Source organism: Mastigoproctus giganteus, chromosome 1 (assembly GCF_048544385.1).
Source record: "Mastigoproctus giganteus isolate SK-2022 chromosome 1, ASM4854438v1, whole genome shotgun sequence".
NCBI classification, from domain to species: domain Eukaryota; kingdom Metazoa; phylum Arthropoda; class Arachnida; order Uropygi; family Thelyphonidae; genus Mastigoproctus; species Mastigoproctus giganteus.
Genome location: NC_143575.1, coordinates 185,357,616 through 185,372,105, shown reverse-complemented (window position 1 = coordinate 185,372,105; position 14,490 = coordinate 185,357,616). Strand labels below are relative to the sequence as shown.

The following is a 14,490-nucleotide window of genomic DNA, read 5'->3' as shown; positions in this document are numbered from 1 at the left end:
AATAAATGAAATAAATAGAATGATATAATTACACTGGATAAAAAGGTAACTGTCTGTACAATAAAATATGAAATTTGAAACTGCAATGGATAAATTACAATAATCAATGTAGATAAAATACAGGATGATAAAAAGTGCTAAAACACCATAGCTTAGAGGCATCTGCCTCCTTTTTCAACTGTGAGGTTTATCATACAGCACATCCTTAAATATCGGCAGGCTCATGGTCTTCATGCTTTTCAGTGTGATCAGTATAGTGACTTAGTTGCCCATCGTGAATAATTAATCCACATTTTTTTGAAACAGTTGCTAATGCAGGTTTTAGAAACTTTATTCCATGCACTCATTGTCATATGAAGTGTGTCTAGAACAGTTATCTGCTTTGCAATATCGTATGATGTTCTCAAATCTTCTTCTATAGACTGGATGATTCTTTGCTTCGTATCCGATTTATGAAAAGGTCTGAAAGGTTTTTATTATTCCCTGGCCAAGAGGTTGAATCAGTGTTAATTCAATGTTTTTGAAAGTCAATTTTGGATGAGCTGGGCAGTTGTCCAAAACCAATGCAATGTTTTTGTTTTTCTTATCCAATTGCAAATCCCATTTACGATAATCTTCAAATAAATAAGCTGTCATCCAAGTGTTGGCATATTCAACAGGCAGCTGTTTTACTCCTTTAAAACTAGGCAATTTACTCTTGCCTATAACTAATGGCTTCATCTTGATTGTTCCTGTTGTGTTGCATGTTAAAAGAGCTGTAATCCTCTCGTTGATCTTCTTTCCTGCAGATGCAGAGGAATTTTTAAAAGTCATGTGATGATCTGGGGTAGCCCTGTAGTACAACCCTGTTTCATCTGTATTAAAAGTGGCTTCAGAATTATGAGTGCTTAATACAGTTTGCCAAGAGGTTTTCAACCACGTGTCAGCTGCAGAACCATCAGAATCCTGTTTTTCTCCTTGAGGTTTTTTGTAAACAATATTGTGCCTCTCCTTCCATCTTGCCAGCCATCTGTCTGTTGCTATAAACTCTTTATGTAGTTTTTAGCAAAATCATCAGCTTTTTGAGGAAGAATGCTATGATTGATTGGTGCATTAAATGAGCTGGCCTGTTTGAACCAAACGAACAGAGCTTCATCTACTGTTTGGCATTTCCCATCATGCTTCCTTTTTCTTGTTTCACTTATCACATTAGCGTTTAATGTGTGACATGATTTTAATAATTTTGATAAAGATGACTGAGGCACTCCTAATTTTACTGCCGCTTCCCTTTTGAAACATTTCCTAAGTTTAATTTATCGTACATTTCTATCATTCGTAACTTATCTTTTACACTCAGATTCACTCTTTCTGTTCACTGACCTTTTTTTGTTTGGGTAGTAAAATTTAAAACACACTAAAAAAGGTAAGCATCAATCAATAACAAAGCACATGCACATTGGAACTAACATGACACATGCAAGTGAGATGAAGTTTAGATATAGAAATGAAGAGCAGATTTCAGTGAAGGGGAAACAAATTTCACCATAATAACATGAAACCACAGAATTTCAGCTATTGGTATTATCACAAATGTAATAAGATTGGGTTTACCACCCATTTATTGCATTAACAGAAAAGCCCAATAAACCGGAAATTGCAAATTGTTTTTGTTGTTTTATGATTGTGAGCTCCAGAATTGTGCTTTATAAAAATATCAGACAGGTGTTCAAATTGATTCTTATAACCAAAGATGTGATTCTAATAAGTGATGCAAGGGTAGTGCATTTTATTGCTTTGAATTGGTTCTTTGAAATTTGATTCTATTAAGTGGCTGATTCTAATAATCAGTTATCGCTATAACCGGAACTTACTACAGTAAAAGTCCGAAAATCCAGATGCCAGAAATCCGGACTTTCCGAAAACTCAAACTTTTTAAATTTAGTGGACTTTTGTGTGTGCGCATGCATGCGTGAGTGGCACAGATGCCCAGTGACGACAAGTGAGCTTGTAGTCGCCATTTTGAAATGAGCAATCAAACTGTGGCAACGCTATAATTTTTGTCCTACTCTTTCCATTTACCATATATACTTATTTACAAGCCCATAATAATGGCTCCCAAAATAGATATACTTCATGGTGTGAAGAGAAAGAACACATTGAAATTGAGTGACAAACTTGAAATAATTAAACTAGAAAGTGGTGTGGGCAATACTGTCTTAATGGAAACATACAACATCAGAAAGTCTACAATTTACAATATAAAAAGGGCAAAGAATAAAATTCTAGAATTCACAGCCTTGTCTGAGCCTTATAATAAAATTGCTGAGAGGAAAAGTTTACATCGACCAAAATTAGAGAATCTCGATAAAGTGTTGTACGAATGGTTTTTTCTAAAACGATCGGAAGGTAAAGCAAGGTCTTTTAAGGAGCAAATGAACATTGAATCAGAGTGCATGTTTAGTGATGGATGGCTTGGGAGTTTCAAGTCTTGTCATGGTATTAGACAGTTAGATATTGCTGGAGAAAGACAGTCAGCTGATACACAAGCAGCAACAGAATATAGTGCAACATTTGAAAAAATTGTATGTGGCTACAAGCTTACAGCCAATCTAATTTATAATACTGATGAAACAGCGGTTTACTGGAAGTGTTTGCCCACAAAAACTTTGGCTGGAAACCAAGAATGAAATGCAACAGGGTTTAAGCTTAATAAGGAAAGAGTAATGTGTGCTAATGCTTCAGGTCAGCATAAAATTAAGCTTTTGGTGATTGGTAAATTTCAGCACCCACAGGCCTTTAAAGGAATTGTGCACTTACCTGTGATCTATAAAGCCCAAAAGAATGCTTGGATGAGATATATCTCATCCAAGATATATTTCGCGATTGGTTTGTTCATAATTTTGTTCCATCAGTTCATCAGAACTTGAGAAAATTGCGAAGCCTGCAAATAAAAAGTGCCTGCTACTTCTCGACAACTGTAGGGCCCGCCCACATGAATCAAAATTAGTGTCTGATTGAAAATATTTTTGCATGTTACTTGCCACCAAACGTAACACCATTAATTCAACCCACGGATCAAGGAGTCATTAGGAACTTTAAATGTCACTATAAAAATGATTTTATGACAAAAATGATGCATAAGAATGTCGACCCTTCAGAATTTCAATGCTGTTTTACAATCAAAGATGAAACATTTTCACTCGCGACTGCATGGAATGCAGTCAAGCCTGTAACTCTTTTAAGAGCGTGGCGAAAGTTATGGGAGAACGTGATGTTTGCAGATCTACAATCTGATCGAAACAAAGATTTTGAAGGCTTTCACAAAGCTGAAGGCATCTGAAGTTAAAGAACTGATGGAAACTGTTAAATTATGTACAGAAGACAACCCCCTCAAACTTAATGCTGATGACATAAAAGAGTGGATATGCATTGAAGATGATGTTGAAGTTGCAGCAACTTTCACTGATCAAGAAATTATTCAAAGCATTATAACTCCTGATAAGATAGAAGAGAATTATTCAGAAGAATCTGGTGAAGAAAATGACTTAAGTTGAAGAAGAAAAGATATCTTGGGCTACTGCAGAAAAGTCCATTGAAAAAGTTATTAAATTTATGGAACAGAACCATAGCTTCAGTCTTCAGGACATCGTGCATGCGCACATGGTGCATAATAATTTTATCACAAAAAAATTACAAAGTCGTAAACAAGGTAATATATGAAGTATTTAAAGAATGCAATAGAAGCATCAAGCAGTGCAGCAGATAGAGTAGAAGCTGCAAGTGTTCCATCCACAAGCAGTGCAACAGAAATCATAGAAAAGAACGAATAAATATTTGTTTGTTTTTCGAACTTTGTATTTTATAGGAAAATGTTTTGTTAATAAACTAAAACAAATAATTTATATAAAATATGTATCTTCTGCTTTCATTTATATACTATATTTTGCTTTTACATTGTTCATTTTTAAACACTATTTCAAGCATTACACGCTTTTTTTTTTTTTTGTGAAAATTTTTGTTTACATCTTCGTCAGGTTTTGACTTTATTTTTCTTTAAAACTGCTCGTTTTGATAAATGAAGCATGCTTTATTTGCTAATGAATAAACTGTTAAAATTTATCTGGTCATCTCTTCTTTATTCCATCTTAAATTTGAATTTTAAAAGTACTGCCGGAGAATCTGGAAAATCCGGATCGACCCAGTCCCCAGGCAGTCCACATTTTCAGACTTTCACTGTATATATTGGAATGATCTGGAATGACACCTGCAAAAATTTTCCCATTTTATTTGGAAGATACTCAAATTGTCTTTTATTTTTCTCCCGGATTCCAGTCAAATTTGTGTTATGTTCTTTAAATATAGAAGTGCCAAATTTTTCAGTATAGAGACTCAAGGCTGTGCTTATATTTAATGTAGAAAACAACGTATAGTGATAATGAACACACACACACATATTTGATAGTGTGCTCTGTATAGATAGAGTTAATTCTCATAATTATTTGCTCTCTTGAAAACAATATTGGAAACATGCATCTTGTCCGAGGATTAATTTTATTTTAAATTCGAGTTTGGATTTCTCGTGTCAGGTATAAGATACCATAGTTGACAATAAAAAATTCTTTATTTCGTATTTAGAGAAAGTGTTATTTATTTTTCATTTGAAATGTTCTTCACATCTTGTGTCAAAAATCAACTTATCATACAAAAGCAAGAGATATTCTTGTCAGGAATGTAACAGAAAACATTGATTCTTCAAGGGCGAATCAAATGAATCTTTTTTTTTTTTTTTTTTTTTTTTTCTTTCTTTCTTAAACCAGTAACAGTATTTTTTTAAAAAAATCTCCAGGTTTAGGCATTTATCCCATTAGAGCTTATTTCCTATTTCAACTTTTAGTGCAGATTTCGTGAAAAAATACTTATAATGAATATATTAATTTGTTCTACTGAAGAAGGATACTGCTACTTATTTTGCATGTTTTGGCAGGTTAGCTACATGTTTAAATAAATAGATAAAATTTCTATTTATACTATGAACAGCCACTACAATCAGAGGAATTTACAACTTAATTGGGTGTCTCCATAGCCAGGTGGGTAGGAGCAGCAGTGCGTAGCGCACGCTTCTTGATTAGGCCGGGGTTCGAGCCCGTGACCGCCAAATACGGAGGATGCGGAAAGGTCAGGGAATGACAACTGCATATCCCCGGAGCAATATGGCCTTAGTTGCTAATGCTCCTAAAAACCAATTAACCAATCAAAAAAGAGTTACAATAATCATTGTAACTCTTTTTTGGCATTATTTGGATGGCAGGCCCTGGGTGCACTGCTATCTGTCCACATGATATGGTTGTAAACATGAATCATCAGACCAGACAAGTCATTTTCAGTTATCACCTGTCAAGTAGTCCACTCCTGTGTTCACTGTAGGTGCAATTGCTTGTAACAGGGCACAACAGGAATATTCAGGTGGGCCACTTGTTGCAGTAGCCCAACCACGCTAGTGTGCAATGCATGATCCAGATCGAAATGGATCAAAGTCACTATACAGCATAGAAAGGCAGAATTTGACTCTAGTAGACCTTGTGCCTTTAAACTTTCATACCACCACATTGAAACGGGTGTGCCACCCTTGTATTGTAGAGGTGCTGTTCATTGTTTCACTATGAACAGCACCTCTTCACATATATTTGTTGCACTGGATAAATGTGTGACATTTATTGTTACCATTAAATTTGGAAGAAATAGTCTAGTGCATTTTGGCTGAATGACAGATCTGTATCTTTTAGAAATCGCAATCAAAATTTAGAAAAGTTGGCAGATATGTAAATGCTGTTTTTGAGGTCAGAAGGTGGAGTCTGAATTTGGTACATTATGACCATAATAGATCATAAAAATTCAAAAACACCAACTAACCATCCAGAGGACTTCACATGAAGCAGTGTGCTCTTCTTGTCATCATTTGATGACAAGAACGGTGTGCTGTTCTTGTCATCATTTGATGACAACAACAGCACACCGCTTCACTTTAGTTTGCTTCTGATTCAGGAAAGGTTAATCACTACAAAGGCAGTAATGAAAAATGTTTAATATGAGGGACAGTTGATGATGGCATTTATGTCCCCTTGTGGATAACACCACAAGGGGACATAAATTTAAGTTGAAAGGGGTGGATGTATGAAAATTTGCTTTCATTTAGAAAGTAATGATTATTGGAACAGATTTCCATCTGGTGTTGTGGAAGTGGGTATTTTGAATAAATTTAAGAAAGGATTAGAAAATTTCCTAGAGTGGATGTACTTATGAGATATTTTTTTTATTATTTACCAATAATTAATATTTTATTTTTCAAAAAAATCACCACAATTTAGGCACTTATTGTACCTCTACACAAGATTTTTAATAAAAGTCTTAAATAAAAGCTCATTATTATAAAAGTCTTGAGTGTTGTTGGCATAAATGTGGCTTCCTTCATTTTATTGCCCATGCAGAATTAGTATTGACATAGCATTTTGCAGTCTTCCAAAAATATGAAAATCAAGATTGTTGCCACAGTGTGTGCTGATCTGTGTGGTTGAATGCTATTACGTAAAAAAAAAAAAAAAAAAAAAAAAAGACACTGTTAAATGACTGGGTGTTTTGTTTTTGATGGTGTGCCACAGAACAACTTTGAGGATTCATGCATAATTTTGTGAGTTGACTGTTCACCTCTATCCATGAAATGACAGCAGCAATTCCTCCAAGTTGACAATTAGCATGAGCATAACCTTTCCAGTGCTCTTAGAAGTCTTAAATTTCTTTTCCCATAGTGATAACTGATGTTTCCACTGCATTTTGCATCACCTTCCCCTCTGGTTCAAAGTTACAATTCCGCAAGTGTGGCTTCTTCCCAAGTGTCAGTGATGAACAAATAATTCCCAGGTGCCTACACATCATCCATGATGGTATAGGCCAGGAGTGGCGTATTTAATTTGTGATGTGATATACTTTTTTCCTTCAAAATGTGCCGTGATCTACCATCTCAAAAATTACATTGCACAAGGTGCACAAATCGAGGGATGACTGTATATTTAAAATTCGTTGTGATCAACCGAAATTAAATTCGTGATCGACTCATTGGCCACCCCTGGTATAGGCAGACCATCATGGAATTGATTAAATTCCATGATGATCTGCCTATACCAGAAATACGTGTAATGGAATTGATTAAATTCCATTACACGTATATTATAATCTCTATTACTGGGCTGAACTGGCCCAATGCAGCATTTCAGTAAAGAAGTGGGGTACTATTTCAACAGGTATCTGAACACAGGTACCAGCAGCTTTCTAGCTATGTCATCAACTATCATACACTGATCTGTTCTGATGATGTCTGCCAAGATAACATTTTTTCCTTTGACAACTGTCACTTGCAAGCATATCCTGAGTGGGAGTCATCCTTCATGGTAACAGTTTTCACATTTGTACACATGTTGTGGCATACATCTTTCTTTCCATACAAAGATAAATATCTGATAAATTTCTGCTAAAAGTTGAAAGGCACTGTTTTGGCCAGATTTTGACCTATTTGGGTCAGTTAAATGTGTCGAATCTAAACAAGTAGCTAAGCTAGTGTTCTGAAGAAAATTTTTTATTTATTTTTTTCTGTTATAACTGTTTGGGACATTTTTTTACTCCCATGAGAAAAAATAACACAATGTTGCATTATTTTCGCAAACTATTTCAATACCTGTGTTGAAATAGTACCCCACTTCTTTACTGAAATGCTACATTGGGCCAGTTCAGCCCAGTAATAGGGATAATATACATGTAACGGAAGTTCCATTTTCAATTAAGTTTTTTTCCCATGTTGTTTGGGTGTTAATTTAGATTCAATACATTTATTCACTGTTCATCATAAGGTTTCTAACTGAGACTACTTGTCTGATGAATGACCCAAGTAGGTCTGAACCAGCAACAGTGCCTTTGAGAGTCTTTAATGAAAAACAATTCTACTGGGTGATATTATTTCAACTAAATAAAAAACTTGGTTGATTTATGGGTAAATGTAGTCATCTCTAAAGAGCCTTATCCTAAACTTTGTGCCTGTCATATGAGGGACAAAAGTGTTCCCAGACAGTCACAAGGTCAAGGTGTGTTTGTTTTAATTGTGGTCTCCATGGTTTCCTCTATATACCGCAGTAGCATCTGAAAAGGCAAAAGGCCAAGGCTGGCAAGTGTATATATGTAGGTATGTAAGTATGTGTGTTGTTGTGTTGAGTGCCGGCACCTGCTGGCATTGCAGCTAAGGGACACCTGGTTCCCTGCCCTCTGACTCCCAACCAGACAGTTACAACAGAAATTATAATGTGCAGTTTGGCATTATATTTTTTCAATTGTTGGCATTGGTTATATAGAGGTGGTATGGATAATATACCCAGCCTATTGACTGTTTTTTTTGCATAGACACATAAAACTTAGCTTTCCTGACATGCCTTGTTCATTAAATTTTTATTTGTATATTCTCTCCATTCAACTTTCTATAAATGGGGATTTTCTTTGTTATTACAATGAACTCTGTAATAAATTCTTTGGCCATTTTTTAACAGCAGTACACAAAACTAGAGACAAAATTGGGCATTAATTATAAGTCGTGTTTGTAATGATCCAGGTTATCACTTTCTGACAAATGAAGAAATAAAGAAAAGACGGGCATTTTTCAGGCAGCAGAACATTGGCAGTTATGATTGCTGATGTTCTGATAATGTACGAGGGGCATTTGAAATGTCCATGTCGCAAGTATGAAGGGTTTATTTGGGGAGTTTGGTAACATGTTACTTTTTAACATAGTCCCCCTTTGGAGTCAATACACTTTTTCCACCGATGTGTAATGTGTTAATTCCAGCTCTGAAGAATGTTTTCTCTTAGACTTCAAGTAATGCATCCTCTTCAGCAATGATGTCACTGTTAGTTCAAAAATGGATGCCAGCTAGATATTTTTAAAATTAGGAAATAGGCAAAAGTTCGATGGTGCTAGATTTGGTGAATATGGGGGGATGGTCCGAGATTTCAAAGCCACAGTCATGCGGTGTAGCCATCATGGCAATTGCAGACTTATGAGCAGGTATGTTGTCCTGGTGGAGCACAATTCCTTTGCTGAGTTTTACTCAGCATTTGCCTTTGATATTTTTTTGCAAACCCCTCAGAAGGTCTGCATAATATGCGCCGCCTCTGTAGCCAGGTGGGCAGGAGCAGCAGTGTGTAGCACACGCTTCTTGATTAGACCAGTGTTCGAGCCTGTGACCACCAAATATGAAGGATGCGGAAAGGTCAGGGAATGACCACCACATATCCCCGGAGCAATATGGCCTTAGTTGCTAATGCTCCTTAAAACCAAATAACAACAACAGCATAATATGTACCTGTGACTGTTTGGCCATTCCGAAGGTTGCTGATGCAATCACTTTGCTGGTAAAAGGAATTAAAAGGTTTTCTTTGGAGTGGGAGAACAGCTGTTTCCAATGTTTGGCATGCTCCTTTGTCCGTAGCTGAAAATAATAGACACAAACCTTGCAAGCAAATTTGCTGAATCTGCTTGAAAAAAAATGCAGATGTTCACTTGACTTGATGACTCTCATGTGTTTTTGATATGTATCAACTTTGAGACCCATTGTGCTGACACCTCTTTCATAGTGAGAACCTCTGTTATTATGTTGTACACACGTTCAGCTGAGATACCCAAGACGCTAACAATGTACAAAACTGTCACTCGATTAATCATTACCAGATTGTGCACGCTGTCAACAACTTTAAGAGTGATGAATTTGCATTGGTCATCTTCCAGGCTCTGGAAAAGGAAGGACATCCTTCTCTAGTGTTGTAACTGTATCCTCATGAATTGCCTCCTAAATGACTAATTTTGTATGTCTTTCCTTATTCATACAACTTTGTTCACTTCTGGACTATAATTGAAAAAGGAATATTGAAACTGTGTGAAACTTGGTGGGTTACTGTTTGACATGTTATACCTTAAGTACAGAAATTTTTGTATTCAGGCCATGAACTTTTCAAACACCTTGCATTTTTCTCTATTTAATTGTTTTGCATTTCCCTTTTATATATGTAACGATAACAATCTGAATCAGTTATCTAAAAAAATAAATTACCTGAAATACCCTCAGTCCCAGTTCTTTTGGGTAACTGGCATTCTATTGTAATTAGATTATCCTTACTGTGGGCTTCTTCATACTTCCTTTTCAATCATTCTTTCCTAGTAGGAATTAATTTTCATTTGGTTTAGATGGTCCAGTCAGAACAGCTGGAGGGGTTGCATCTCATTCTAGACCCAAGCTTCAGCTGCCTATTCCTTCTGTTTATTTGCACATATTCTTTAACATGATAAAATGAAACTACAGCAGTTCTCACTTTACGAGTTCCCAGGTTTACGAGTTTTTTCCCTCAAGTTCAACAAAATTGAAAATATGAACATTAATTGCAAAAAATGAATGTTAAACATTCATAAATACTGCATTTCAAACCACGTGCGTAGCTATACAATACAGTGTACCCCAGCTTTACGATATTAATCCGTTCCAGAGATACTATTGTATCGTTAAAATATCGTAATGTGACCCAATAACACATTGTTTTTTGGTAATTCGTTTCAAGACCACGGAAGTTGAAATTTTCGCCGTATAACTAAGCTATTTATCTCTCTAAAATGTCATTTTTAAGGTCACGAGCATGACCTTAAGGCCATATAAAAGGTGGTGAGCATGGTTTGTAAATTGTATTAGTTACCAATTCAAATGCACTACACTTTCATCGTTATCACATGTTCTGTTATAAGAATCAATTTGTGATATTTTTCTAAAGCACATTTCTGGAGGTCACGACAATAAAACAAAAACAATTTGCACTTTCCAGTTTATTGGGCTTTTCTGTTACTGCAAGCAATTATAAACGGGTAGTAAACTCGATCTTCTTGCATTTGCGAAAATACCGATAGCTGGAATTGTGTAGTTTTTTATGTTATTATGGTGAAATGTTTTCCCCTTTACTGAAATCTTCAATCGTATAAAAAACATAAATAAATTTTCAGAATATTCTCTTCATTCCTTTTTTTAAGCTTCGTAAACTTGTTACTCCAAGCGAATCATGTTAGTTGCAATTTCTGTGTGCCGTTAAAAAATGCTTATGCATGCAATCGTGAAATTTATAAGAGAAGATTATCTTGGAAACAAATGCCTCTTGAATCATGTCTGAAGAAGACTACTCCTTGTGCAACAAACCAACGAGTGCCCAGCCAATAATGAGTGTTCAACAAGTGTGCATTTAGTCAATGATGATGATGAAGAATAAACATTCTTTAACATTTTTATAAGTTTACTAACATTTTGTAAGTCGTAAATAATTTCTCTATTATTATAATTTGCTTGATTTTACAGACTACATTTTCATTTCTTTCGATAAATCAATCATTGTTTAAACATAAGCTAATTTGCTAACTAATTTCATTGTTGTGAATGTAACCCCTATTTTTAACCTTATATCTGTGGGAAATAAATTCCCGCTTGATGAGCGCACGCTGGGAACGAATTAACTTGTAAAGTCGAGAACTACCTGTATTCAACATGTTTATTATTTTAAATTTACATAATTGTAGTATTTGTAATATTAATTTTATTTACCACCACATGCTTTCTTTAAATTTTGGTTTAAATATTAGTATTATGGTGATTACTTTATATTCCCCTTGTAATATTATTTCATTAAAAAAATTGCTTAACAGTAACATGTGGTTTGATAGTTTTTTGAATATTATTTCATTCATAATGTATAAATTAATATGATTAATATTCTGAGTTAATATAATGCCCCTTTCTCTTTCAACAAATAGGTTATAATGTTGTTTTATTTATTTTTTTTTTATATCTGTAATCCTTATGATAGAATTTATAAATAGTGATATAATGGAATTTATTCATAAAAATTATGTATTGACTGCAGTGAGCAGGAAGTCAGCATTTGTATCATAATGGGTTTATTGGGATATTTTTAATTTTTATACAGAAATAATTGCAGACTCATCTTCAGAAGAGAAGAAAAGTTCTTCCGTTTCTACATGGGACCCACAGAATTTTTCTCCTAAGAAAGAGGTAATTATGCATTTTTAATATTTTAAGTATGTTTATATGTTTCTTACAATTATAACATTTTTATTCAATGGGTGCGCATGTTGCATCTTCTGTATAGTAAAAGTTTTGTAATTAACAATAGAAGATGAAATTTATGAAGAAAATAATGGGTAAAGAAAAAAGGCAAACTTGTATATAAATATATTTTTATTTTTCCCCAAGGAAAAAACTTATTACTGGTTTCATATTTATACTATCTAGTATGATTGTCACTACACAGAAATTATCCTAGTATACAAAAAAAGTGTCAGCTAAAACTGGCACTGTTTTGCATGCTATTTAAAGAAAAAAAAAAGGTGCTTGTCTGTTGTCTTCAGACCAGTGTAATTTACAATTAAGTCTAACCTAAATCTTAACTAGGGTATATTTATTTATATTTCTGCATATGTATATTTATGTACAGGGGATTTACAAAATAATGTAAACATATGATATGAAAGTAATAGGTTTTGTAATGGCTGTATACTTGTTTGTATACACAGGATACCTGTTCCCCTCTAAGGGGGCTTAGAGGGGAACAGGTATCCTGTGTGTTATCAGACACTCAGTCTAAAACACTGATGGATCCAATATCTTTCTATTACAGAAGATTTAGGAGAAGTCCGGTTGGCCTGCCTCTCTAAAATCCACTCATGCACACCTTCTTGATGGTAAGCCCTGTTACGTCACTTAGGTGGCAACGAATGTGTAGAGTGGCTCTCTTCAAGACGCCTGGTCAGCCTGAAGAGGAAAAGACCAAACCCTCCAGCATATGACTGCATGACAAAACAAATGGCCCTCAGTCCCCAGCGGCTTTCACTCCCCCTCTTATGTCAGCGAGAGGATCAGAGTGGAAGCAGAGGGTGCTAAGAATCTCTGGGTACGACCAGGCTGCCATGCACGGAAACTGAACTTGGCCTGTTACAACGTAAGATCACTCATCGGTGAAGACAGGATATTAGAGCTGGAAAAGGAATTAGAAAATGTGAATTGGAATATCATCGGTTTGGCTGAAACAAGAAGAAGAAATCAATCACTTATAAGTTTATCAAGTGGAAATTGCTGTACACCAATGGAAACAGTGAAAGGAGTGAAGGTGGAGTTGGGTTTCTGGTCCATAAAGATTTAAAAAATAACATTTTGGAATTCAAAAGTACATCGCCAAGGGTGACAAGACTAATACTCAAGATTTCTAAGAAGTACAAGCTAAAGGTTATAATGATTTATGCACCAACATCGAGCCATGATGATGAAGAGGTTGAAGAAATGTACACCGAAATTGAGAGTCTTCTAGATGAGCAGAAAACCCACTACACTATTATTTAGGGGGACTTCAATGCTTAGGTTGGAAAAGGACAAAACAGAGCAGACAAGGGAACTATAGGAAATTTTGGAATTGGTGAAAGAAATGAAAGAGGCGAAAGACTTGTGGAATTTGCAGAATCTCAAGGATTGTCAGTAATGAACACTTTTTTTCAAGAAAAGGGTGAACAGAAAGTGGACATGGAAGAGTCCAAATGGATTAACAACTAATGAAATCGACTTCATCCTCACTAACAGAAGATATATTGTGAATGATGTTACCGTCCTGAATAAGGAAAATGTTGGAAGTGATCACAGAATAGGAAGATGTACACTTGATATAGATAAAGGAAAGGAAAAAACTGACTCGAGTAAATAATACAAAGGTCTTTGAGATAACAGAAGAGGAGAAAAAGCAGTATGTACTGGAACTTAAGAACAAGTTTGAGCTTCTGCAGACTGCTCAGGACCAAGATATCGACGAGGAATATTATAACTTTCTGAAAGTGATAAAGCCCAAGAAACCTATAGGGAAACAGAAATCCAAAGAAGAAAAAATTAGTCAAGAAACACTTGTTATGATGAGCCGAAGGCGAAAAATGAAGAGCAAGATAAACACTTTCGAGGAGAAAATTGAGTATTCTGAGTAATGCAAAGCCATTAGAAAGAGACTCAGAGAAGACATAAGAAGATTTAACACAAGAAAAGTAGAACAAGCATTAAGGGAAAACAAAGGATTTAAATCAGCAGCCATGAGCAGTAATACAGAAAGACAAATGATACTGAAACTGAAGAATAGCGATGGTGTACTTATAAACAACAGAGAAGGCATAATTCAAATAGCAGAAGACTACTACAGAGAATTATACAAGGAGCGAGGGAATGATGCCAGCAGCGGGGAAGATGAATTTCAAATTAGCAACACATACGACATACCCGATATTCTTCCTGATGAGGTAAAATGTGCATTGACGAAAATGAAGTATCAGAAAGCCCTGGAGGAAGATGAAGTTACTTTAGAGCTGTTAAAATTGGGAGGAAGAGACATAACACAAAA

The 14,490-nt window shown here is 35.2% G+C and overlaps 1 protein-coding gene across 4 annotated transcripts in view; it reads left to right on the top strand.

The window, feature by feature from the left end:
* LOC150091364 (ralBP1-associated Eps domain-containing protein 2-like) overlaps nt 1-14,490 on the top strand; it is a 303,767-nt gene that overhangs the window by 121,027 nt on the left and 168,250 nt on the right. For 3 of the 4 annotated variants that reach the window (XM_090383448.1, XM_090383421.1, XM_090383430.1), the window contains exon 7: nt 12,028-12,113. In XM_090383448.1, coding sequence (XP_090239574.1) covers nt 12,028-12,113 — 86 coding nt within the window. The remainder of the gene's footprint in view (nt 1-12,027; nt 12,114-14,490) is intronic. The other variant, XM_090383441.1, reaches the window with a different exon arrangement.